This window comes from Felis catus, chromosome B4 (assembly GCF_018350175.1).
Source record: "Felis catus isolate Fca126 chromosome B4, F.catus_Fca126_mat1.0, whole genome shotgun sequence".
NCBI lineage: Eukaryota > Metazoa > Chordata > Mammalia > Carnivora > Felidae > Felis > Felis catus.
Window position 1 is genome coordinate 128,247,265 of NC_058374.1, and position 23,171 is coordinate 128,270,435.

At 46.4% G+C, this 23,171-nt stretch overlaps 1 protein-coding gene across 6 annotated transcripts in view; it reads right to left on the reverse strand.

Moving 5' to 3' along the window:
* The window catches only part of LARGE1 (LARGE xylosyl- and glucuronyltransferase 1), a 544,237-nt gene that overhangs the window by 276,680 nt on the left and 244,386 nt on the right, over positions 1–23,171 (reverse strand). For all 6 annotated transcript variants that reach the window (XM_045062296.1, XM_045062294.1, XM_045062295.1 and 3 more), the window contains 2 exons: positions 22,261–22,562; positions 5,612–5,694 (listed from right to left, as the gene is read on the reverse strand). In XM_045062296.1, the coding sequence (XP_044918231.1) occupies positions 5,612–5,694; positions 22,261–22,562 (385 nt within the window). The remainder of the gene's footprint in view (positions 1–5,611; positions 5,695–22,260; positions 22,563–23,171) is intronic.

Genomic DNA, 23,171 nt, shown 5'->3' on the forward strand with positions numbered 1-23,171 from the left:
CTGTTGACAGTCAAGCAGAGCTGTAAGAAAGGCTACAGAACAAGCCAAAGCTCTAAGGAGTACAGAGACTTCACTAGGGTCACCTGGCTCACAGATGGCAAGACCAAAATCAGAACCTACTTCTGGTTGTTTGTTTTATTCAAATCCTAGGTTCTTCCCTTCACAAGCTAGACTCTACTTGTATAATAAGCTTAAGCCTGAATAAGCAATAACACAATTAGAGACGGATACTTGGCACAAATAGGCTGTTTTACCCTCCATGTTCTTCAGGGGCACGAGTGAAGTTAAAAAAAAAAAACAACAAAAAACAAAACAAAAACAAAAATCCAGCTGCTTGATATGCAAAGTAAGGGAAATCACCCAGCTTCTTCCTGCCAACGGGACTATACAGTGTAAGAATCAGTAGATCATTCCAGCAAACAAATATTAAATTTTTACAAGCTGGCCCACCTTCCTGCCCAGGAGGTAAACACTTAGCTACTAAGTGATTCCCCCCCCCCCCACTCCGCTCTGCTCACTAAAAGCTTCGCTTCCTTGAAGAACAGCTACACTTCCCAGTTTATTTGCAAATGGGATTGGAGTTACAGGTCGTCCCCCAATTTCCTTTAAAAGCCCTTCCATGGACACATATTGTGCTATTCTCTATGAGATAAACCCTTGTTCACATGTATTTTGTATTCATTCTTTCTCATCCACCTTTTTTCTTTGCACAATGAGATGACCCAAAATACACGTAAAGAGAAAACAAAAACAATATCACCTTTATTTCTACCTCTCCAAACACATGAAACATTCCATTTTTAAACAAAGTCTCTGCTAGTCTTTCTCCTACCAGTGTTTTGAGAATATTTGTGCACATCTGCACACATGTGACACATATGTGCTTGTATTTATACAGCAGAATGATATTATGCACATGTTTTGAACTGTGTTATCACTTATTTTATATCATAAAATACAATTTGTCCACCAACTGAGAACATGGGTTACTATATAAAAGAGTGATGCACTATTTAGTCTTATTGTTTTTAAGAATGATTCAAATAAAAAAAAATTTAGTGTTTAGTTATTTTTGAGAGAGAGACAGAGACAGAGCATGAGTGGGGGAGGAGCAGAGAGAGGAGCACAGAATCTGAAGCAGGCTCCAGGCTCTCTGAGCTGTCAGCACAGAGCCCAACGCAAGGCTCGAATTCACAAATTGTGAGATCATGACCTGAGCCGAGGTTGGATGCTTAACTAAGCCACCCAAGCATCTGAGTATGATTCAAATTTTTATCATTATAAGCAGTATGTCATAAAAGTGTTTTCTATAATCAGGATTATCCTTTTTTTTTTAAAGATTTCTTAAATATTTTGATTTTTTTTAATGTTTATTTTTGAAAAAGAGAGAGAGAGAGAGAGAGAGAGAGTGAGAGCAGGGGAAGGGCAGAGAGAGAGAGAGAGACAGAGACAGAATCTGAAGCAGGCTCCAAGCTCTGAGCTGTCAGCACAGAGCCTGATGCGGGGCTCAAACTCACAAACTGTGAGATCATGACCTAAGCCGAAGTCAGACGCTCAACTGAGACACCCAGGTGCCCCTTAAATATTTATTTTTGAGAGGGAGGGAAGGAGGGAAAGAGAGAGAGGGAGGGAGAATCCCAAGCAAGCTCTGTGCTGTCAGAGCAGAGCCCGATGCAGGGCTCAAACTCATGAACTGCAAGATCATGACTTGAGCTGAGATCAAGAGTTGGATGCTTAACCAATTGAGTCATCCAGGCCGCCCAGGATTATCCTCTTAAGACAGAGTCTCTGAAGTCGTCATATAGGGTCAAGGTCTTGGGCATAACACCATAAAATCTCTTTCCAAAAAGTTTATAGCAATTTCTGGTTCTGGTAGGAGTATACAGGAGTGCCTATATCACTCTTTTACTCTCTTTTAAAATCTACTATGTCAACTGTCACCAGGCATACTGCAGAAGTAAAATTGATTTGATGTAACAAAGCAAGCCTTAAATGAAAATTTGCTGAAAGTCTTGTCTGGAAAATAAATCTAATTGCTGTAATTAACAGAGAAAGCCAAAAGAAGCATCCTACACCACTATTATTACATTATTATTAACACTTGAAAGGTACTTCATTTGCCAAAGTATTTTATAACCATGTATTGGTTAATCCCCATAACGTGCTTCGGAAGCAGTGAAGCTATTTATAGCTGGACTTTCTGAGCTGAAAGTCTTTCAAAAGTCCTTTTGTCTTGATATCTCCAGTCATTATCACCAGCACATCAATCCATAGACATTCTCATTGTAGAATTTCAAGGATGGGAGGGATTTAAGTGGTCATCTGGGTGAAGATCAAGTCCTCACTGACGTGGGGTGTAGAATTTTCCTAACGCATACTAAGAATTTGCTTTCTTCTCAAATCCCCAGGCCGCCACCAAAGCACGGCATGCCATTGGCAGCCAATTATAAATCTATTGCTATTTTTAAATGTAACATCTTTGTGCTGCGCAGTTACTGTAGGAGTAAAAGTTTACACTCAATGGGATTCCTTAGGGTTTCGGCAACTACTGGAATTATTTGATTTGTAGCGAAGCAACAGCGATAATATTTACACCCAGCAACACAGAACATTTTTATGGCTTTAACATGAGCCATAATTGAGAGGCAGCACATTTGACTGTCTGTAATCATGTGAATACTCTTCTCTTAACAGGGGGGCTTTTCCCCCCAATCAGGGAGGGACCCAAGTTTTTTACTGGTGACAAGAAACAAACACAAATGGGCTGAGAACCACTCATCTAATTCAGTGCTTATGGGACAAAATGCCCGGTTTCAAGCAGATGAAGGCTGAAGAACCACAAGGAGTCTCAAACAACGCACAGGAGTGATGGTGGTGTAGAAACGGTATCTCACTTTAATTCAGAAGACATGAGGTGGAGCCCCACTTGGGGCTTTATTGGTATCTTTATTTGGTATTCCCATTTCCTCCTGAGAGGAGCAACTGATATCCCAATACCAACCTGGCAGAGGTAAGAGGAGGGAATGGAGAGCCCCTCCCATCAGCCGACCGCATTCTCTACTTGTTGGTTACTCAGTGCTCCCCCTTCCCCACTCCAGGGCAGGGACTGAGCAGGGAGGAAGGCAGGGAATCTCCTGCTCCTGGGTGCAGATCAGGGAATCTGACATTTTGTGGGCCTGCTACCTGACTACAGGCACATCAGGGCACCCACCAAAAGACCCGCCCAGGTGAGTTCAGTTTAAACAGTTGAGCTAATAAATTTTGTCTTCAATCTAATAAATATCGGGGTGAACTGATTCACAGCAAGAGGTAAGTAACCTAAGCATGAAAGTCTAAAGGGTTAAAATGACCTGCTGAAAATCACTCAGCTGTAGAGTGGCATGAATGTGTAGCTGAACCAGGTCTGAGCTAGATCTATTAGTTAACTGGTTGAATAAATTTATCTTCAGGTTATTTATTAATAACCTGAAGTTCCCCAGATTCACTTGTTAAACAAGTAAACATTCATGGAGCACCTAATACATGTGAAGTCCTTTGCTAAGATACTGAGAATACAGAAATATAAGGCATGGTTGCAGTCCCCAGAAGTCCCATATTCGACTACAAAAGACAACATGAATACAGAAATAAAATACAATGTACTAAGTCCAGTAACAGAAAGATGCACAGGGTATTGTGGGCGGGGAGAAGGGGAGCCCCAGCCCAGACTAACAGGTACAGGTGGGCCTCTTGTTAGAAGGATAAGGAGGGGCACCTGGGTGGCTAGGTTGGTTAAGCGGCCGACTTCATTCAGCTCAGGTCACATGGTTCATGAGTTCGGGCCCCGCATTGAGCTCTGTGCCGACAGCTCAGAGCCTGGAGCCTTCTTCGGATTCTGTGTCTCCCTCTCACTGCTCCTCCCCTGATCTCTCTCTCTCTCTCTCTGTCTCTCTCTCAAAATTAAGTAAATGTTAAAGAATTTAAAAAAAAAAAAAAGAAAGAAAGAAAACGAAGGATAAGAAGTTTGCCAGGGTGGGAGGAGGAAGAGGCTGGAGGAGGTGAGAAATGGACAAATAGACAACAGGCAGGGAGAGGGTGGGAATTCAAGCAGGTCAATGTTTCTGGAGAGTGAAGTATCAGCAAGGGGAGGAGAGAGAATCACATCAGGTCCTGATGGTCTAGATAGACCACGGTGAAGAGGTTTAATTCTCTCCCGTCCACAAGGAGGAGCCAAGAAAAGGTTTGAAGAAATCAGATTTGCCTTTTTAAAGTATCACCTGGCATTGGAGAGGCTGGATCTTTGGGGACTGGGAGGCCAAGTGCAGGAGGGAGATTATGCAGACCTCAGCACTGACAGCTAGAGTCGGGCATTAACGTGACATTGATCTCTGTTCAGTTGAGATCTAAGAGCTTCTCGTGATTATTCATACTGCCCAGAACCTTCTGCATCTTGGCCACAGCCATGAATAAGCTTTATCTAAACCCTTGGTAAGAATGTTAGAACACAGCCAAGGATACTGGCTAGAACTACAAACTCAATTCTGGATACACCTTGAATAGGTCTATCAATCTATCAATCAATCAAAATAGTGAAAAAAAAAAAAAAACACACAAGAAAAGTCCTGTAAAAAAGTAGAACCAAATGGCAGGAGTTTAAGTTAGATAAGAGAGGACTTAGGAGAAGCAGAATCACTTCCAGGTGGAGGAGAAACCTGGCCTTTATGTGGCTAGTTCCACGGGGATCCACGAGGACCCACACACATTATCTACGGGTTGGAAAATTTCAGTTTAATATAAGGCAGGACTTTCCAATTGTTAGAAATGCCCAGATATGGGACAGGCTACAACTGGAATACAGCAAGCAACCTCTATGAGCTAACTAGGGCTGCCATAACAAAATACCACAGACTGGGAGTGCTTAAACAAAAGAAACTTATTTTCTATGGTTCTGGAAGCTGGAAGTCCAAGATCAAGATGCTGGCAAGGCTGGTTTCTCCTGAGGCCCCTCTCCTGGGTTTGTACATTGGGGGGGGGGGGTCTTCTCCGTGTGTCCTCACAGGGTCTTCCCTCTGCATAAGTCTGTCTCCCAATCTCCTCTTAGTAGGACACCAGTCATACTGGATTAGGGTCCATTCATATTGCCTCAGTTTAACTGAATTACCTCTTTCGAGGCCAATCTCCAAATACAGCTCACGTTCTGAGGGAGTAGGGGCTAGGGCTCCAGCAGATAAGTTTTAGGGGGACACAATTCAGTCCATAACACAACCTGTCAACAGGGATGTGTAAACAGAGAGGTCTGGTGACTGTCGGGAGAGGAAGCCAATGAAGAAATGGAAGCCTCAAATCTGAAGTGTCCTTGAAGGTCCCTTTAGGTCTAAGAGCTATAATCCTAAATGTTGTGGGACAGCACCTAACTGCTCCCGTTAAACATTATTAACACAATAATCTCCCCAGGGTTTCAGACAAAAAGCATATTTTCACAGCAGCTTCAGTGATTGATGAGAAATGCTGCCCTTCTTTAACTCTCTCCAGAGGAAGTGTGCAGGCAGGCAGCGACACGGATGGATCACACGCACGAGCCACGCGCCCCGGCCCCACGCACAAGCCCGCAGAGAACAATGGCCGCGCTTACCTGTGAAACAGGACAGACTTGACCAAGGTGACGACATCGCGGCTGGCGTTATATCCGGCACAGACAATAGCAACGTGGATTGTCTGGGAAGCAAAGAAAACCGGGCGAGCAGTTAAACAGATGGAAGAGGGCCTTCCTGGTGTTCCAGACCACATGAAAAATGAAAACCACCCTCATTTCTTGTTGGGATCATTAGAAAACAAAGGGCATAGTCTGCAGCTGTGGAAAATAACTTGAGAGAGTTTTATTAAGGCCTTTTTAATCGGTTTATGGAGCTATCATCATTTGGAAACCATTAAGGCTCTTTTCAATTACATTTTGGGGACGAGAGAAAGGGCAATCGGCTCACATAGGCAAACGGTGCGTCCCCTGCCCCCAAGCTGGGGGACAATGACAACTGGTCACATGAGAGAAGAAAGAAATACACCCTGAAAGGAAGCAGTGACAGTCAGGGATCTCAGACTGAGAAGTGATGGCTCAGAGCTGGGAAATGTTCTCGCAAGATGACTCAGGTTAGGGGAGCCTGACCAGGCAAAGACACCAATGAACACCTATAAGGGCGCCAGCTGGGACATCGTTCCAAGAACTCAAGACAGGAGAAGTGAAGGGGACTTTATGGGGCATCTCATCTGAGCAGTTAAGAGCTCGGGCTCCGGAAAGGAATCCTGGCTTCCTCCTTTAGCCCAGGGTGACCCTGGGAAAGGTGTGGCATCTCACAGTCACACAGGGCCATGACACATGTCCTGCAGGAGGTCATGGAGCACATAAGGGAACAATACCAAGAGTGGAATAAATATGGTGCTTGGCACACAACCTTCCGATCATAGCGATGATGTTCTCTGGAGCTGGGCTTCCCAAATGGGGTCCCCTTGGCACCCTGGTGTGCTGTCAGTGACTTACAGGGGACAAAGTCACTCATGTCCTGAAGCGAGGTCTTAAGGCTTACCAGGCAGGGCTGGCCCCTCAGGCACGACTACCCTGTGTGCTGTAGCAACTTGACAAAGACTGGGAAACCCTGTTCTAGGGCAGCCCCTACAGAAAGCCATCCAGCCTCTCACAACAGCTCAAAGAATAGAGGGGTCACGCCTCTCAACGTTGTACCTTTCGCCAAAGCACAGTCCACCTTGGACTGAAACCGGCCTCCTAACAGCCACCCCAGGCTTGCTCTGTCCTGAGAGTATTGCAGAACGAGCACGTTCCCTCTAGCACCCAATACTTAATTAAGAGAGGGGCCTCCATGGGGCGCCTGGGTGGCTCAGTCAGTTAAGCATCTGACTTCGGCTCAGGTCATGATCTCGTGGTTCGTGAGTTCAAGCCCCGCGTCGGGCTCTGTGCTGACAGCTCAGAGCCTGGAGCCTGTTTCAGATTCTGTGTCTCCCTCTCTCTCTCTGACCCTCCCCCGTTCATGCTCTGTCTCTCTGTCTCAAAAATAAATAAACGTTAAAAAAAAATTAAAAAAAAAGAAGAGCAAAAAATTGCTCTCAAAAAAAAAAATTAAAAAGAAAAAAAAAAAAAAAAGAGAGAGAGAGGGGCCTCCAGAGGTGCCCTCTCCCCATGGCATGGCTTCTGGACTCCCCATTATTCTCATCAGCCAGTTCAAAACACAGTTCTGTTGACTCTACGTACTACCTTTGCAGCTTCCTAGAAGTCTATAATTACTTCAAAGTACAAAGTTAAAAAACAATAATAAAAATAAAAAAGCAGTTCTGATATCCTGGTTGCTCCCCTACAGGCTTTCAGGATAATGACCTCTGGTTCCCAGGCCTACTTTACCACACTCCCCACCCCCCCGGACCCCCACCCCCCCGCAACATCACCAGGGGAAGTTTACTCAGGCTTAGATGGGATTCGAATTCTGGAGCAGACATTCTTAACCATGATAGTACATCAGAAACACTTGAAAGGTTTATAAAATACACCCTGTGCCCCAGCCCCACCTCAGACCAATGAACTCACAATCTCTGGTGTCCAGGATCTTAAATTACTCTGCTGGAAGGCAATGGTTCTCCACAGGAGGCAAAATTCATCCCCCTCTGCCTTACCCAGAACATCTGACAGTGTCTGGAGTCATTTTTGGCTGTCACTCCTGGTGTGTGCAGGCCTACTGGCATTGAGTGGGCAGAGGCCAGGGATGCTGCTTGACCTCCCTACAAGGCTCAGGGCAGCCCCCCAACATGGCATTACCCTGTCCAAAAGGTCACAGGGCTGTTGTGAGGAAACCCTGCTTTTAGAAAGAAAAAGAGAGGGTACAGGGAAACTCAGACCCACAAGCTACCAACCCGACCTTGACTCAGTCTAATTTATGCATAGTTTAATTTCTCCACCTGTAAAATGAAGAGAAGACACCATCACTTATCTCTGGATAATATCTCCAAAAGACTTGGGATGAAAGACTGTTATGCGGATGCAACCATCACCGTTTAAATCACGAAGGAAATGAATAGGAAAATGCCTGCACGCAGGAGACATAACCAGGAAGGGGACAAGAATGGATAAAAGCACGCTGAATCAAGCTCTTTGCAATTGCAAATATTTAAACATGCGGCCTCTGAGATATCAAACTTTGTCTTGGCTTCAGGGTTCAGGGGCTTTTTAAAATGGGCCCATTAAATGAAAGCACGAGCGTGCACATTCTCAAACATTTTACATAATTTTCCAATCTCTTTAGTTTCATCCAATACACCTGCCACCATGAATAAATTCATCATCTGGAGCCGTAGCAGCAAGGCCCTGCTACCAAGAAAGGCAGAAAATTGGAGCACTGCGAACATGCTCTTGGAAGAGTTCTGGGTGGTCCCAGCTTTTGTAGGTGTAGGAGTGAATGCCAAGAATGGGTCAGCGGTTAGGCTTCAGAGCAGAGAGAGTAGGGGGACAGGGATGAATGTCCCTTGAAAGAGCAGAGCCACAAATATGGTCTCACCATGGTAACTTGGTTTTGAAGCTACAAAGCCCAGGTTTCAAGTGTCTCTTTGTGGTGACTTAAAGATGGCCAATAGCCAGGGTCACCTGGGTGGCTCGGCCGGTTAAGCATCTGACTCTTGGTTTCAGCTCAGGTCATGATCTCACAGTTCATGAGTTTGAGCCTGACATCAGGCTCAGCACTGGCAGTGCAAAGCCTGCTTAGGATTCTCTCTCTCTCTGTCCCTCCTGTGCGTGCTCTCTCTCTCTCTCAATAAATAAACTAAACTAAAAAAAAAAAAAAAAAAAAAAAAAAAGATGGCCAATGGCCAAACTACTTGGACATTCATCCCATCAAAGTGAAGCATCTAAAATATCAGATTGGGTGACCACGGGCCAGTCATCAAGACTTGCTTACATTTTATATAGATGTCATACTTACCTTTACTGGTCACAAAGCTCAGACTGGGCTGGGGTGAGGATCTTAATTTGTGCCTCCAAACTCACTCTCACCCTCTTTCAATTTGCTCTGTGCCTAAGTGCCTGACATTTACAGACTGAATAACTGGGCTCCCACTGCCTCTGGTTTCTGGTGGAGTTTGGTCACTGGGAGGCCTGAGGGCAGGCAGAAGGAGAGATCAGATCCCCTGCACCTGTCAGAAACCCTCCCCCTGAGTTCTGATTCTGCTGGGCTCCATTAGGCCACCTGCCTCCTATCCCTCGGGCCCAGGGGTTCTAGTGGCTTCACCACCCTCACCAGTTCGCATGTCTGCGCTGCCTTAAACCCTTCCTGCCTCCTTCGAGAGTGCCATTTATTTCCTGCAATGGCCTGACCAATTCCAGTGACCCTTCCTAGCCTCACATTGGTTCCGGTGGCTGGAAGGGAAGCACAGAGGACTCTGAAGCATTCATAGATAAACTGCCCATCCCTAAGCTGGGAAAAAAAAAAAAAAAGGCAGGAGAGCACCAATGTAACAAACTTGAGAATGTAGAAGCTGTATGTATAAACTTTAAGTAGCTTGACAAAGTTCTCAGACACATGGACCAAAAGTTCTTTCTGAGGAAGCCCACGAAGCTTCGTGCTCACTCCCTTCAGTCCTGAATCTGGCACTCAGCACATCCACAAGCTGCCCCTGAAGACATGATGTAGCTGCACTAGGTTCGAGTGAGTGACATCCACTTTTAGGACTTACAAGAAGGATTCAGGCATGACATGGGCATTCCTGGCGTCCCTGATATGCCAGGCACTATGTTGAGCTGGATGGAAAGGTGAAGCAGTCCCCCGGGATGAAGAGAAGAGGGAGAAAGACAGCTCACCAGACAACCCCATCAAACACTGGGAAGGATCCTATGCTGACGAGATCAGAGTCCTCGCAGCCTAGAGCAACCTGCACCATCTAGGCCAAAAGGGTACCCGCGGGCTTCAGGGAGGAGAGGGCCTTCCAGTGATTGGACCAGAGCAACTGTCACTTCTGACATTCAGGGCCACCTGGGATTTGTAACTCTCTGTGTGTTAGCCTTCAAGAGAACCTGAAAAAGAACATTCTCTGTGTTCTGGCCTCCCCTCCTCCAACCCCAACACACACAAGAAAAATCTCCACAGGGTTGTCTTCTCAAATATGGACGCAGGGAAAAAGTTCCCGCTATCCCGAAAGAAACGTAGGAAAAAATTAAGGGACGGCAGGCAAGGTACGGCCCCAGCAGAAGTAATTAATACTGTGCCCAGCTGTGCTTCCCCCCAGCAACACTGCGAGAGAGACTGTGCGATGGGAGAGAGGGCGGAACCCCATTTCAACAATGTGCTGTGAGGAGTCAGGCTGAGCCCACGTTCTGATTGTGTGGTGGGGGAGCAAGGGGCAGGGAGGCAGGACTCCAGGAGGACAGGCAGCTGGGGAGAAGCACACAGCTAGAAACAGAGGTGGAAGAAGGTTCATGGGGAGATCTGGTCTGAGCTGCGACATCAAGGCTAAGCTACTGTTTTGTGACTGAGGAGCATTCATTCAATGTCCCTGAGCCTCACTGGCTTGTCTGTAAAATGGACGTAAAAATGGGCGCCCCACTGGCTTGTTGTACGCAGACAAGTGAGGGCAAGAAGGTGCACCTCGTGAAGTAATGCTGTTCACCAAATGCCTCAACAGCATAAAGAGAAGCTGTTCAGCATCTTTGTGCTCTAACCCCCTCGGGAAGTGGTGGCTGCAGCTCAGCCTCTGGCCAGCTGAGTGACCTTGTGCAAGTAACGTAACCTCTCTGATCCTTGGTGAATCCTGTCTAAGAGCAGTGTAGAATTTCTATATACAATAGTGCACAGGGGATACTTTCCAAGACACCCCCAGTGGACGCCTGAAACTGGATAGTACTGAACCCTATAATATACTATGTATTTTCCTACAGATACATACCCACCATAAAGTGGAAGTTATCAATCAGGCACAGTAAGAGATTAACAACAGTAACTAATCACAAAATATTTATAGCAACATGTGGCCTAAGTCTCATATTGTCCTGTACTCACTCTTCCTGTGATGAAGGAAGAAGATAAAATTGCTACATGCAGAGATGAAATGAGTGAATGACGTGCGCATTCTGACGCAGCGTTAGGCTACCACTGACTTGACGAATCATCAGGAGGAGGACCATCTGCTTCCAGACCACAGCCTGACCACGGCTAACTGTAACCGTGGAAAGTGAAAGCATGGATCGGGGGGATTTCTGCAGTCTTCTTAACATCCAGCGTTTTCCAAATTTCAAGATGACGAGTGAGCGACACAGGGTGGCTAAGTGTCTCTGGCTCAGCCAGTCAGTGGCAAACCGAGGGGTTGAATTCACAGTCCTGCTGTGAAACCCATACCACCCTGTGACATATGTGACTATTAAAATGAAACTAATGTATTGCTAACAAGCCATCTAAAATCATCTTACAAACTTCCAGGACATCCCTACTCTTCTGGGAAGCCAGTGATCGAACTCTGTTTTCTCTAAATACAAAAACCCATGGACTCAAAAGACAAAATTATCTGCATCCTGTAGAAAATAAAGGTAGAACACCTCCTAAGGTATGTCAACATTCAAAAAATTAAAAATCATTTAAAAATAAAAGTAGACATCTCCTGACTGTAATGGGACCCAAGCTGTCAGGGGCTCAGCAAGGAAGGGCAGGTGGAACCACGGGGGCTACAGGGCCAAGGATGACGACAGGAAGGGCCACCCCTGCACTGGGGACTTCGAGCACCTTCTCCATACCCAAGGCCTACTAAACGCACAACAAACAAATGAACCACCAGGCGTTCTCCATCCTGCATATTTCTGGTCCACTTTAGGATTTTCCTGTGTTACAAAGAACAGAGTACCCTCACCCGATCAGAAATCCAAATGTTATGTGGAAGACATATTAAAGGGGCAGACTGATTTTTAGGGTGAGTCAACAGAAGTCTAACCAGGATTTGGAGCAGGTGCACTGTCTGAATACAGCCCCAAACGAACCTGCCACGCATGGTGTGTGTTACACCCCTACCTAAGGTTGACCTGCCTGAGCCAAAAGCCTACCCACATTCGCCAAACCTGCAACCATTCTGCAAATGTAGACTTGAGCACCTACTATGTGCCAGACTCAACTGTAGGTGCTGGGGAAATAGCCTGGAGCAAAAGAGGGAGCCAGGCTGCATGGCAACCAGTCCACAAGAAGAAAGCCAGGAGGTGAGGAAGACCTTCTAGAGTTCACAGCCATTTGGAAGAACTTGGCTTTTCCTGTGTGTGAAAAGAGAAGCCACTTGAGGGTTCAGAGCTGAGAAATGGCATGATCCTACTTCTATTTTATTTTTAGTTTTTTATTTTGTTTTTATTTTTGTTTTTCTAATGTTTATTTATTTTTGAGACAGAGAGAGAGCATGAGCAGGCAAGGGGTAGAGAGAGAGGGAGACACAGAATGTGTAGCAATCCTACTTCTATTTTAAAGAATCACTCAAGCTGCCCGTTGAGAACAGAGCATGTCTGTGTGCAGGTGCACGGGGAGGGCGGCAGAAGGAGCAAGCTGGAAGCAGAAAGGTCAGGAAGCTACTGCAATCACCTAAGCATGGTGGACACGCCATGATATGCTGCCCAAACGCCCCGTCAATGAGGTATGTATTGCCAGGAACTACCTTCCCTGCAGAGAATTGTTTGCTGGGGCAGCTACCTCTAACAAACCCCACAGGGCCTTCAGGCGCCGGTACCAAGGGCACACCTTCATAGACCGCACATGAAACTCCGTCTCAGGTGTGTGTTACCATTGCACTAAGCCAGAGGTGCTACAGCACAGGGAGGCAGAGGTGGGGGCGGGGGGAGAAACAGCCACACAATGTATTCTTGCAAAGTCCTTGGTGATCACTTTGCAGTCAACTTCCCCAGCAGAGGAAGCAGACTATCAGATACATAAAGATTTACAATCTGTGGCAAGGATGTGGAGAAACTAGACCCTCGTGCACCATTGCTGGGAGGATAAAATGGTACAGCTGCGGTGGAAAAGAATATGGTGTTCTCTGGAATAATTAAACATAGAATTACCATATGATCCAGCAATCCCACCTCTAGGTATATAGCCGAAAGAACTGAAAGCAGGGTCTCAAAGAGATATTTGCACACCCACGTTCACTGCAGCATTATTTACAATACCCAGAGGTGGGAGCAAACCCGAGTGTCCAGTGTCAGATGAACGGATGAACAAAATGTGGGCTATACATTCGGTGAAACATTATTCAGCCTTAGAAAGGAAGGGAATCCTGTCTCATACCATAACTGAACTTTGAGGACGTCATGGTAAGTCAAACGAGCTAGTCTCAAAGACAAGTACTGGGGCACCTGGGTGGCTCAGTCGTTTGAACGTCCGACTTCGGCTCAGGTCATGATCTCGTGGTTCGTGAGTTTGAGCCCCGTGTCGGTCCCTGTGCTGACAGCTCGGAGCCTGGAGCCTGCTTCAGATTCTGTGTCTCCCTCTCTCTCTGCCTCTCTCTCTCTCTCTCTCTCAAAAATAAAGAAACATTGAAAATAAATAAATTAATGGGGTGCCTCATTCAGTTAAGCATCCAACTCTTGATCTCAGTCGTCATCTCACAGCTTGCGAGTTCGAGCCCCACGTTGGGCTCTGCACTGACAGGGCGGAGCCTGCTTGGGATTCTCTCTCCCTCTCTCTCAGCCCCTACCCCACTCGTGCTCTCTCTCTTTCTCTCAAAATAAATACATAAACTCAAAATAATTTTTTAAATAATAAATTAACATTAAAAAAATTAAAGGTAGAGTAGAGCTATATATGCTGATGTTGGCTGTTAATTGCTTAATTAATATGGATATGGATTAATATGGATATTAATTAATATGGATATTAGTTACTCCAAGATATTTAGAAACAAACAAGAAGTAAAATTATTTTTTTTAAAAAGATGCACATCAGGGCACCTGGGTGGCTCAGCTGGTTAAGTGTCCGACTTCAGCTCAGGACATCATCTCGCGGTCTGTGAGTTCAAGCCCCGCGTCAGGCCCTGTGCCGACAGCTCGGAGCCTGGAGCCTGCTTCCGATTCTGTGTCTCCCTCTCTCTCTGCCCCTTCCCTGCTCATGCTCTGTCTCTCTCTCTCTCCCTCTCTCTCTCTCTCTCTCTGTCAAAAATAAACATTTTAAAATAAAAATAAAAAAAGTCTGACCTTCAAAGTTGGCCACATTTTCCTGAAGCTTTCTAGAAAAGCTCACCTGGGCTCTGGCCCTTAGCTGGTCAAAGAAAGCCTGTGGCAAGAAACACTCTGTCCAAAGAGAATACTACAAACTCATAATACCTTGGAGCCAGAACCAGATTTGGCTATTGGAAGAAGGGTCCTTACCCTGGCCGCCTTCTAACTCAAGGTTCTCATCAGGATTCCCTGGAAGACTTGTTAAAGACAGATGGCTGGGGGCGCCTGGGTGGCTCAGTCGGTTAAGCCTCTGACTTCAGCTCAGGTCATGATCTCACGGTTCGTGAGTTCGAGCCCCGCATTGGGCTCTGGTGCCGACAGCTCGGAGCCTGGAGCCACTTGGACTCCGTGCCTCCCTCTCTCTCTGCCCCTCCTCTGCTCACACTCTGTCTCTCTCTCTCAAAAATAAGTAATAAAACATTAAAAGAAAAAAAAGACAAGTACTGTCTGGCCCCATTTATATGAAGTATTTAAAGTAGACACATTTACAGGAAGCAGAATGGTGGTTGTCAGGGTCTGGGGGGAGGGGGAGGGAAAAATGGGAGACTTGCTGTTTAACAGATATAGTTTATTGTGCAAGATGAAAAAGTTCTAGAGATCTGTTGAACAACCGTGTGAATATACTCATCACTACTGAAACACACATCTCTTTTTTAAGAGAGTAAATTTCATGTTAAGTGGCTTTGCTGTACCACAATTAAAAACAAAAAAGATTTATAATGTAGACCTGCACTTTTTAGCCATGTAGCCTCACCAAGCCCAAGCTTCCACAGCTATAAGTTTAGGATGATTAAGAGTCCAGGAGCTCACACACATAGCGAACACTTGCTCACAAAGTGAAAGCAGACATGGTTAGCATCATTCTCACCAAAAGCCCTGCCCGCTTCTTTTCGTGGTGTTCGTGCCCGGTCAAGCTGGGTGGCTTGCTGGGTTTCTTTGCTTCCGTAATGTGCCCTCGATTTAATATGCCCTAGTCCTTCACCTCACTTAACAAACTCCTCCCCATCTTTCAAGATACACTAGCACCTAATGGAACCTCAGTTTCTCCATCTATAAAGAAGGGGTAAAACTTTCTCAACTCACAGAAATCTGGACAGATTAACTGAGATGATTCATCATCTTACAGGAGCCTGGCATCCATCCTGTAAGTAGGAGAGATGTATCAGAAATCAGTAGTGTTACTATTAATGTAAGAGTTTATAGTATGCTGAAGGGTCCACCACCTTCACGGTATTGAGCCTTAAATATTCTGGAAGGTCAGACATCAGTTTCTTTCCTTCTGCCCTTATCCCCAACTCTCCTTCAAGTAAGGATTGGGATAGTCTTTCCCCCACTATTGAAAAGAGGGCTTTCGGAGCTGCCCAATTCCCTCTGCTGTGTCAAACGTTGGTGCTTCCTTCACCTTCCTCCCATACAAGAGGGCAGAAGACACAGGAACGTGGAAATGAACCACTGGAATCATTCGTTATTTCGGCCTTGGTGGCAACTGTGTAAAATTAGGACAGATCCTTTATTTTGCTCAACTTCAGCTTCATCATCTTTAACACGAGAGGGTTGTACCTTTACTTGTTGTTCTTAATGGTACATTTTAGAAATAAAATATAGTAAGAGAGTACAATATAGAAAAGAGATCAAGGCAGGACTGCTCCAGGGTAAGCACAGACAAGAGACTGCAGGAGACAGGGCCTCTTGCCATTGTCACGGTGAGATGGCCACCTCCAAGACTGTCTCCAAAGATCCCTGCCAGCTTGGGTAACCCTTGAATAATCTCTCCTATGCTGTATCAGGGTCGGTCTGTATGACCAATAGCACTGGGCAGAAGTAACGGTATATGATATCCAATGCTAGATCATAAAAGAAAGACTGTGGTTTCTGCCTTGCTCTGCACTTATTTGGGAGGGAAGCCAGCTGCTACAATGTGAAAACGCTCAAGCAACCCTAAGGGACTGAGGTCCCAGCCATGCCTCTGTGCCGTCTCTGAAGCAGGTCCCCGTCGAGCTGACAGATGGTCACAGCCCCCACAGACATCTTAACTGCAACCCCATGAGAAAACTACAGACACAACGTCCGACTAAGCTGCCCCCAGATTCCTGACTTTCATAAACTGTACGACAAATAGATGCTTGTTACTTGAAGCCATTGGGTTTGGGGGATAAGTTGGTGTGAAACAGTAATTACCAGATTCGGGGACAGGAGGGAACCTAACTTACCGCTGTAGGAGCTAGGGTTCCCTGAAAATCAACACGTAAGAAAATCCTACTAAGTTACTTCCAGTTGTACCCATTCCCTAATTCCAAGGCCTGACATTTAGGGAAGATATTTTAGCAGATTTACATCCTTGAAGGAGCCCCAAAGACTGCCTATGAAGCTAATGAAATCTGAATCCAAATGTTGCAACAGCATCTTCCAAGAGCAACATGCATATGGGAGGATGGCAGGCAAGCCGTCTACTGCTGAGTTATTCCATAAAATCCTCAAAGTAAAAACAATAGATCGAAATACCGTATAGTTAGTTACGGGCCCAGAAAATGAAGCTGCAAGATGTCAAGTTTTATAAACATAATGGCTAAAGTAAAACAGTACACCTCTACTAAGTTAACAAATGCAGTCACAATCTGGAAGGCAATTTAAAACAGAACTTCTTTTATAAGAACAGACATACCCTCGCCTCAACCTACTGAGAAATGAGTATCCCTCACAGGGCTACTGTAGCCCCCAAGGGAAAGATGACCTCCATCATGCTTGGTCACCCTGAAGCCTTCAAGGTGGGGCACCTGCCAGACTGGGGCTGTAAGTGTGGGTCCCGGGCACTCTAATTCACAGAGCGGGAGTGCAATGGTTCCAAGCACAGGTTCTAGAAGTAAACTGCTTAGGTTTAAATTTGACCTCCGCCACTCCCAGGCAGTATGACTTTGAAGTAATTATTGAACCTTTCTTAGCAGCCTTCTAATGGGTAAAACAAAGTATGCTGCTGTGTGGACCGAATGAGATATTTTATGTAAATTTTAGCATAGCGTCTGATCTACTTTAAAGGCTGAGTAAATGTTAACTTTTATTACTATTACATTAATACTAAGAAATGAAGCTCAAAGCACAGTGCAAAAGGAGAGACATACTTCCCTAATGGTGGTCTCACATCAGAGAGTACGATTCACTTGATCTCCCATAATAACAATATTAATTGTTGCCATATTACAGTATATCCACAAATGCTTGACATTCCTCCCACTGAGAGATGAGAAATGTGTATCCTTTTACCCAGGAAACTGGGTGAGCTTTTGAGCCAGTTTCAACTAACAGACTACACTATCAGCAGAAGTGATACTGTGCGACTTCTGAGGCCAAGTCATAAAAAGTGCTTCTGTTGTATCTTGGTCACTGGAGTACTTGTACTTAGTCTTCAGCTGCTACAGAGGCAGCCGACTGCCCTGGGGCCGCCATGTTGTAAGGAAGCCCAAACCAGCCATAGGGGCAGACACAGAGAGGCCTTGAGTCTACAACAGGAAAGAAGGATGCTGGGTCAGAGCCCACTGCTCCAGCCCTCGCTGCTCAGCTCCAGCCACGAACTAATGGCAACTACATGAGGGACCCCCAAACCAGAACTGTTCACCCAAGCCCTTTCCAAATCCTTGACCCCAAAAAACCAGAGAGCTAATAAAATGATCACTATTGTTTTAAACCATTACATTTTAGGTGTGTGTTAGGCAGCATTAGGAAAGTGGACCACCCAGAGTAAGTATATGTGACACTCTTGCAGAATTAGTTTCCCAGCCGCTATCTCGTTTCGGCCTTACAACTGTACTGGGAAGAACATATTATAACTCTCATTTTGTAATGATGAAATAGACTACAAGAGGGTAACTGAATCACCCAAGCTCACATGACTAGTGACTGACAAAGCAAAGGATTCCTGGTCAGGAATTTGGATTCCGAGGTCAGTGACTTCTCAGCTGCACCAGAGCGGACTCTCAGAATTCACCAGAACCAGAAATGCAAGAAAAATACACACAGCCATACACACGCTGGCCCGAGTGGAAATCAAAGAGGATTATTCTGCTCCAAGATCCATGGCACACAGAAACCAGTGCCTTGCTGAAACAGCATTGCCCTGACAACAGAGAAAGGCAAGAATAAAATGGACAGCTATTTGAAGGCCACATAATTAGGAACGATAAGAGGGCACAGGGACTGGCGAAGGCCCATTGTTTCCATCACCAGATATCTCGGCTGACAGCCTGGCATCATTACAGAAGACTTTTCAGAAATACTTGTCATACCCCAGAGAAGTTTCAGTGCAACAAGAGAGGATGACAACATCCTCGGTTATGAGGCGCTGTGCTCTGACAGGGTGTCAGGACCAGCTTTGGCGCTTGTAATCGCAAAGTGTCGTGATGAAGGGAGACTTCTACTTTGACGCCACTCTCCACTAACTGACATTTCTTGTTTGCTTCTATGGCTTCTTCACTGAAATCTTTAAAGACACCGAGTGATGAAGACAGAGAAAGCATTTATACTGTAATGGGTATGAAGTCAGCATCTTATGGTAAATGTGGACTCAGGAGACCACGCTGAGACAAGATGCCAGCAAGATGAAGACTTTCAAATTCATCTACGGAAACTCTGAACAGGACCAGAGTTTCATCACAGATAATTCTACCAAAACCAACCTTAAGGACCTAAGAAGTAACATTATCAAGACACAAAGGGAAAGCAAAGAAAAATGAAGAAATCTTAATTCCCAGGTGCAAGTCAAAAGACTTTTAAAAGAGAAGTTATGATAAGAATCAACAATCCCAAGATCTTAATTCCTATGGTGCTACTTTATCTTTCAAAGAGCAAAGGGATATAGAGAACCCCATTGTTTATGTTGTGCCTTCAAGCAGCGGCTTCCAAACATGCCCCACTATCTCGAATCACCTGCACAGATCTCTTTAATGCCCATGTTCTTGCAGCCTACACTCAGAGATCCTCAAGTAATAGGTTGAGAGTGGGTCCCAAGAAGATGCATTTTGGGTACCCAATTCTAGTCACAACCGAGTCTGGGCACAACCCATGTGATAGGGAATGTCCACTGTAACCCTAACATCTGTTCTCTCTAGTGGCAGAGCTCCAAAATGTTAGCAGAGAACATGGTTTCCTTGAATAAAAACCCAACTTTTCCAGGCTCCCTTGCAGCTAGATGGCAGCTGCCTACAGCCCTGCAGTAATGTTTTTCCACAACGTGCTCCAAGGGGAACAGATGGTGAAATGTCTAACACGTGTTATTAAAGGAGGGTGACATGCCCTGCCTTATCGCTGCTTCTTTCCTGCCTGCTGGATGGCATGCACAGATATGACCAGTGCTGGGACAGTCATTATGGACCATGAGACCCCCTTGGGAATGCCAGTCAAGCAAGCTGAGCGAAACATAAAGGAAGCCTGTATCCCTAAAACAGACATCCCCACTCAAAAGGTCTCCAGCCTTCTTAAGCTTCAAGAGAAGACTCAAAGCCATGGTTAGCTGGGATGTTTTGACACTTAAAAGGGAAATCTAATGCCAATAACAACTATTTTAGAGCTTGCCTCTAGTTCTAATATATATCGTCACCCCTGACATAGTACGAGGCAGGAGCTTGATTTTTATCTTTTTACCGGTAATTTACAAACGAGGAAACTGAGACACAGAAAATGATACAACCTGCTTGTTGCCACATGGCTATGAAGCTGCGATGGGGTCAGGATGTAGGTCAATGTACCACCAGCCTCAGTAGCTGTTTTGCCTACACGATTTTGCAAGGCACTCCAGGCAGAGCCCTCGTTAGAAATAGGAGGTGTATCTCTGAAAACTGAACGGGGGAAGGGAGCTGCTGGCCAGACAGACCGTGGTAGGAAGAGAAAGTCCCCCATTTTCTCCCTCTGCTCTACATGTGTCCTCCTTTTTTCTTTTCCTTTCCCCTCTCCACTTTTGACCTCCTTGATGCTCGGGCAGCTGAGTGGGTCTCAGTCATAACGGCATAAATACACTTCCTCCCTCTGGGCCCTCCTACCTGGGCCATAACCTGAGAGCAGACAACATGCAAGAGAGCAAGCAAGCCTTCTCCCAGGCAAGAATACAAGTTCTCAAAACTACAGCCCTCCCAGACCAGCCTAAAGTGGGGGAAGTTGATAACACTGCCGAGTCCCCATTTTTGAAGATGTAAAAGAGAGATACTCAGTACCACGGGCCACTGGCGATGGCAGTGGAAGGTTACGTGGATGGGACCAGGCATGCAGGCAGGACTGAATAAACACACAGCATTTAACAAGTCCTGATGTTCCCAACTCGCTGTTTCTTGAACATTTCTTCCTCCACGCCCCACCTCAACATGAGACAAGAGGAGTTTGGTTCATTGCTATTTCCCAGCACAGGGAACAGCATGGGATACATAACGGAGGCTCAGTAACTACTGGACGAAAGAATGGAAGAATGAATGAAAATACAGTTCGATCATGTCCTGGCCCAGGCTGTCTGTGCTTCCTGACCAGCCCCCCATGTCCCGCATTCTTTCTCGCCTTGCTTCCTATTCTTCGTACTCTCATGTACATTTCTCACTGGACAGCCTCCACCTACCTGTGTCCACCTCTCCACCCCTCATCCAGGCTGGAGAGACCATGACAAATCCTCCCAGCCCAAGGGCTCTCCTCCTTCACCACTGACCTTCCCCAGACCTGAGTCTATGTTGCTCAGCAAGCCCTACATTCCCTGACTGCAGTATGAGCAACAGAACCAAGGACTCCCCTCACATGAACAACATGTTGCTGTTTGCCAAGTGTTTTCAGGGGGGTTGAAGTCTAGCATTCTGAGAATGTGGCCAGGAAATGGAATAAAGCAACAGCAGGTAATATATCTAACCAAAATTAACAAAAGTTAACCACAATTGAACACATATTACGAACCAGGTTCCGTCTGTGGCTTTATATGGCCCATCCCTTTTACTTCTCATAAATCCCCCACGAAGCAGGAATTATTTTCTCAAATTTATTGGTGAGGCATCTGAAGTTCAGAGAGGTCAGGTAACTTGCTCCGGCACCTACGGCAGAAACCATCAGAGCTGGGATTTGAACTCGGGTTTGTCTGGGTCACAAAAGGCCTTGCTCTTAACAGGGGTGCTCTAATTCCTGTCCTTGGGAACCGGGAGAAGCAGGAAATGAATGTGCATGCCATTGCGTTCAGTGCACACAGAAGCACAAACAAGAGGGGTGAGGGCGGTAGGGAGAAGGGGCAGGTAAGTTCTCCAAACGTCCAAAGAGTTACTAACACAGAAAGCGCACTCTAAAAGTGGGGGGCAGGATATTCAGTTGTAAAAGTTCAAGACACTGCCTTAGAGAAGCAACAGCTCTCTGGTTCTCCAGAAACTGATCGTTAAGTGAGGAAGGAGGTGGCCAAGGGAACTGTCGCCCAGCAAGGCCACAACTCCAGGTCCACCACTCACACCACAGTCTAAAGTAACAGGTGTGGGGCGCCTGGGTGGCTCAGTCGGCTGAGCGTCTGACTCCGGCTCAGGTCACGATCTCACAGTCCGTGAGTTCGAGCCCCGCGTCAGGCTCTGGGCTGACAGCTCGGAGCCTGGAGCCTGCTTCAGATTCTGTGTCTCCCTCTCTCTCTCTCTGCCTCTCCCCTGCTCATGCTCTGTCTCTCTCCGTCTCAAAAATAAATAAAAACATTTAAAAAACAAATAAATAAAAAATAAAAAAATAAAGTAACAGGTGTCCCCAGGAAGACAACTAGGCGTACAGACCCTGAGTGGGTCAAAAGGAACCGCAAAGAAGGAAGCGGTGGTTTCCATCCCTTTGCTCCTCGTAAGCTCTCTGTGCTGGAGGCCTTCTCGTGCCCACTTTTCAGATGGCAAGGCTGAGGCTCAGAGAGGCTAATCGACTGGCCAGGCCACACGGCAACGGTGGCGACCGTGCAAGGTTCCCACGTAGGCCCGAGTCAAAAATGCCAGCCCTTCGCGGGCACCTGGCGGTGCTTCCCGGTGGCGTCTGCGAGGGGTGGGGGCCGCTGGCCTCTGGACCACCGCCCCCGGGGTGCTCTTTACCTCACACTTCTCCACGACCGGCTGTTGCCCGCACTCCGAGCTGTTGCCCGCCACGATGCCCGCGCGGAGGTTCTCGCTGTCCCCGGTCCCCTCCTCCATGGAGTAGGTCTTGTTGTGGTTGCCGCGGCGGTGGGCTGGGGCGCGGCCCTGCGCCAGGCTGAGCTGCCGGCGCAGCGCGCGGTTCTCCTCCTCCACCTCGCGCACGCGCACCTCCAGGCTCTCGCGCTCCCGCTGGCCGGCGGCCGCGTACCGGGGGCTGTGCGGCTGCGACTCCAGCGGAGACAGGGACACCGGCTTCCCATCTGGGGAGGCGGAAAGACCGGGGGACGGTTAACCGCGACGAAGCACACCGCGAGCCCCGACCCGCACCCCACGCATCTGTTCCGCTCACGAGGGAAGGTGGATCCAAAGTGAGTGACCAAGAGATGCGTCCAGACTGACCTGGGGACAGAGTTGAGAACGGAATGACTTAGGAGGTGATAAAAAGTAACATGCTATTTAGAGAAGACAATCATAATTTTTCCTAACTAAATACGCTGTCGTCTTTTCCCACCTTGGCACATTTCCTGGTAGGCGTTTTTCTTCTGGATAAAACACACATGAATATGAAGAAATAGCAGGAGGAAGGGAAAGAGGAAAAGGAGAAAGTGGAAGAGAGCAAAAAGAACAAATATTAATAACGACAGAAGTTTATTTTGGTCTTCCTATGTGAACTCCTATTCATCCTTCAAAACCCTGTTTCTGAAGTATCACCTCCCAGGAGTGTCAGAATTCGTCCCCAGGTCTCTCTTATGTCTCATCCTATACACTCTCCACTTAAATACAGTTTCATAAGAGGCCCTATAGAGAGCTATGGATTTTTAAAACATTTTATTAATGCAACATCCCCATCTCCCAAAGGTACTTAGCAT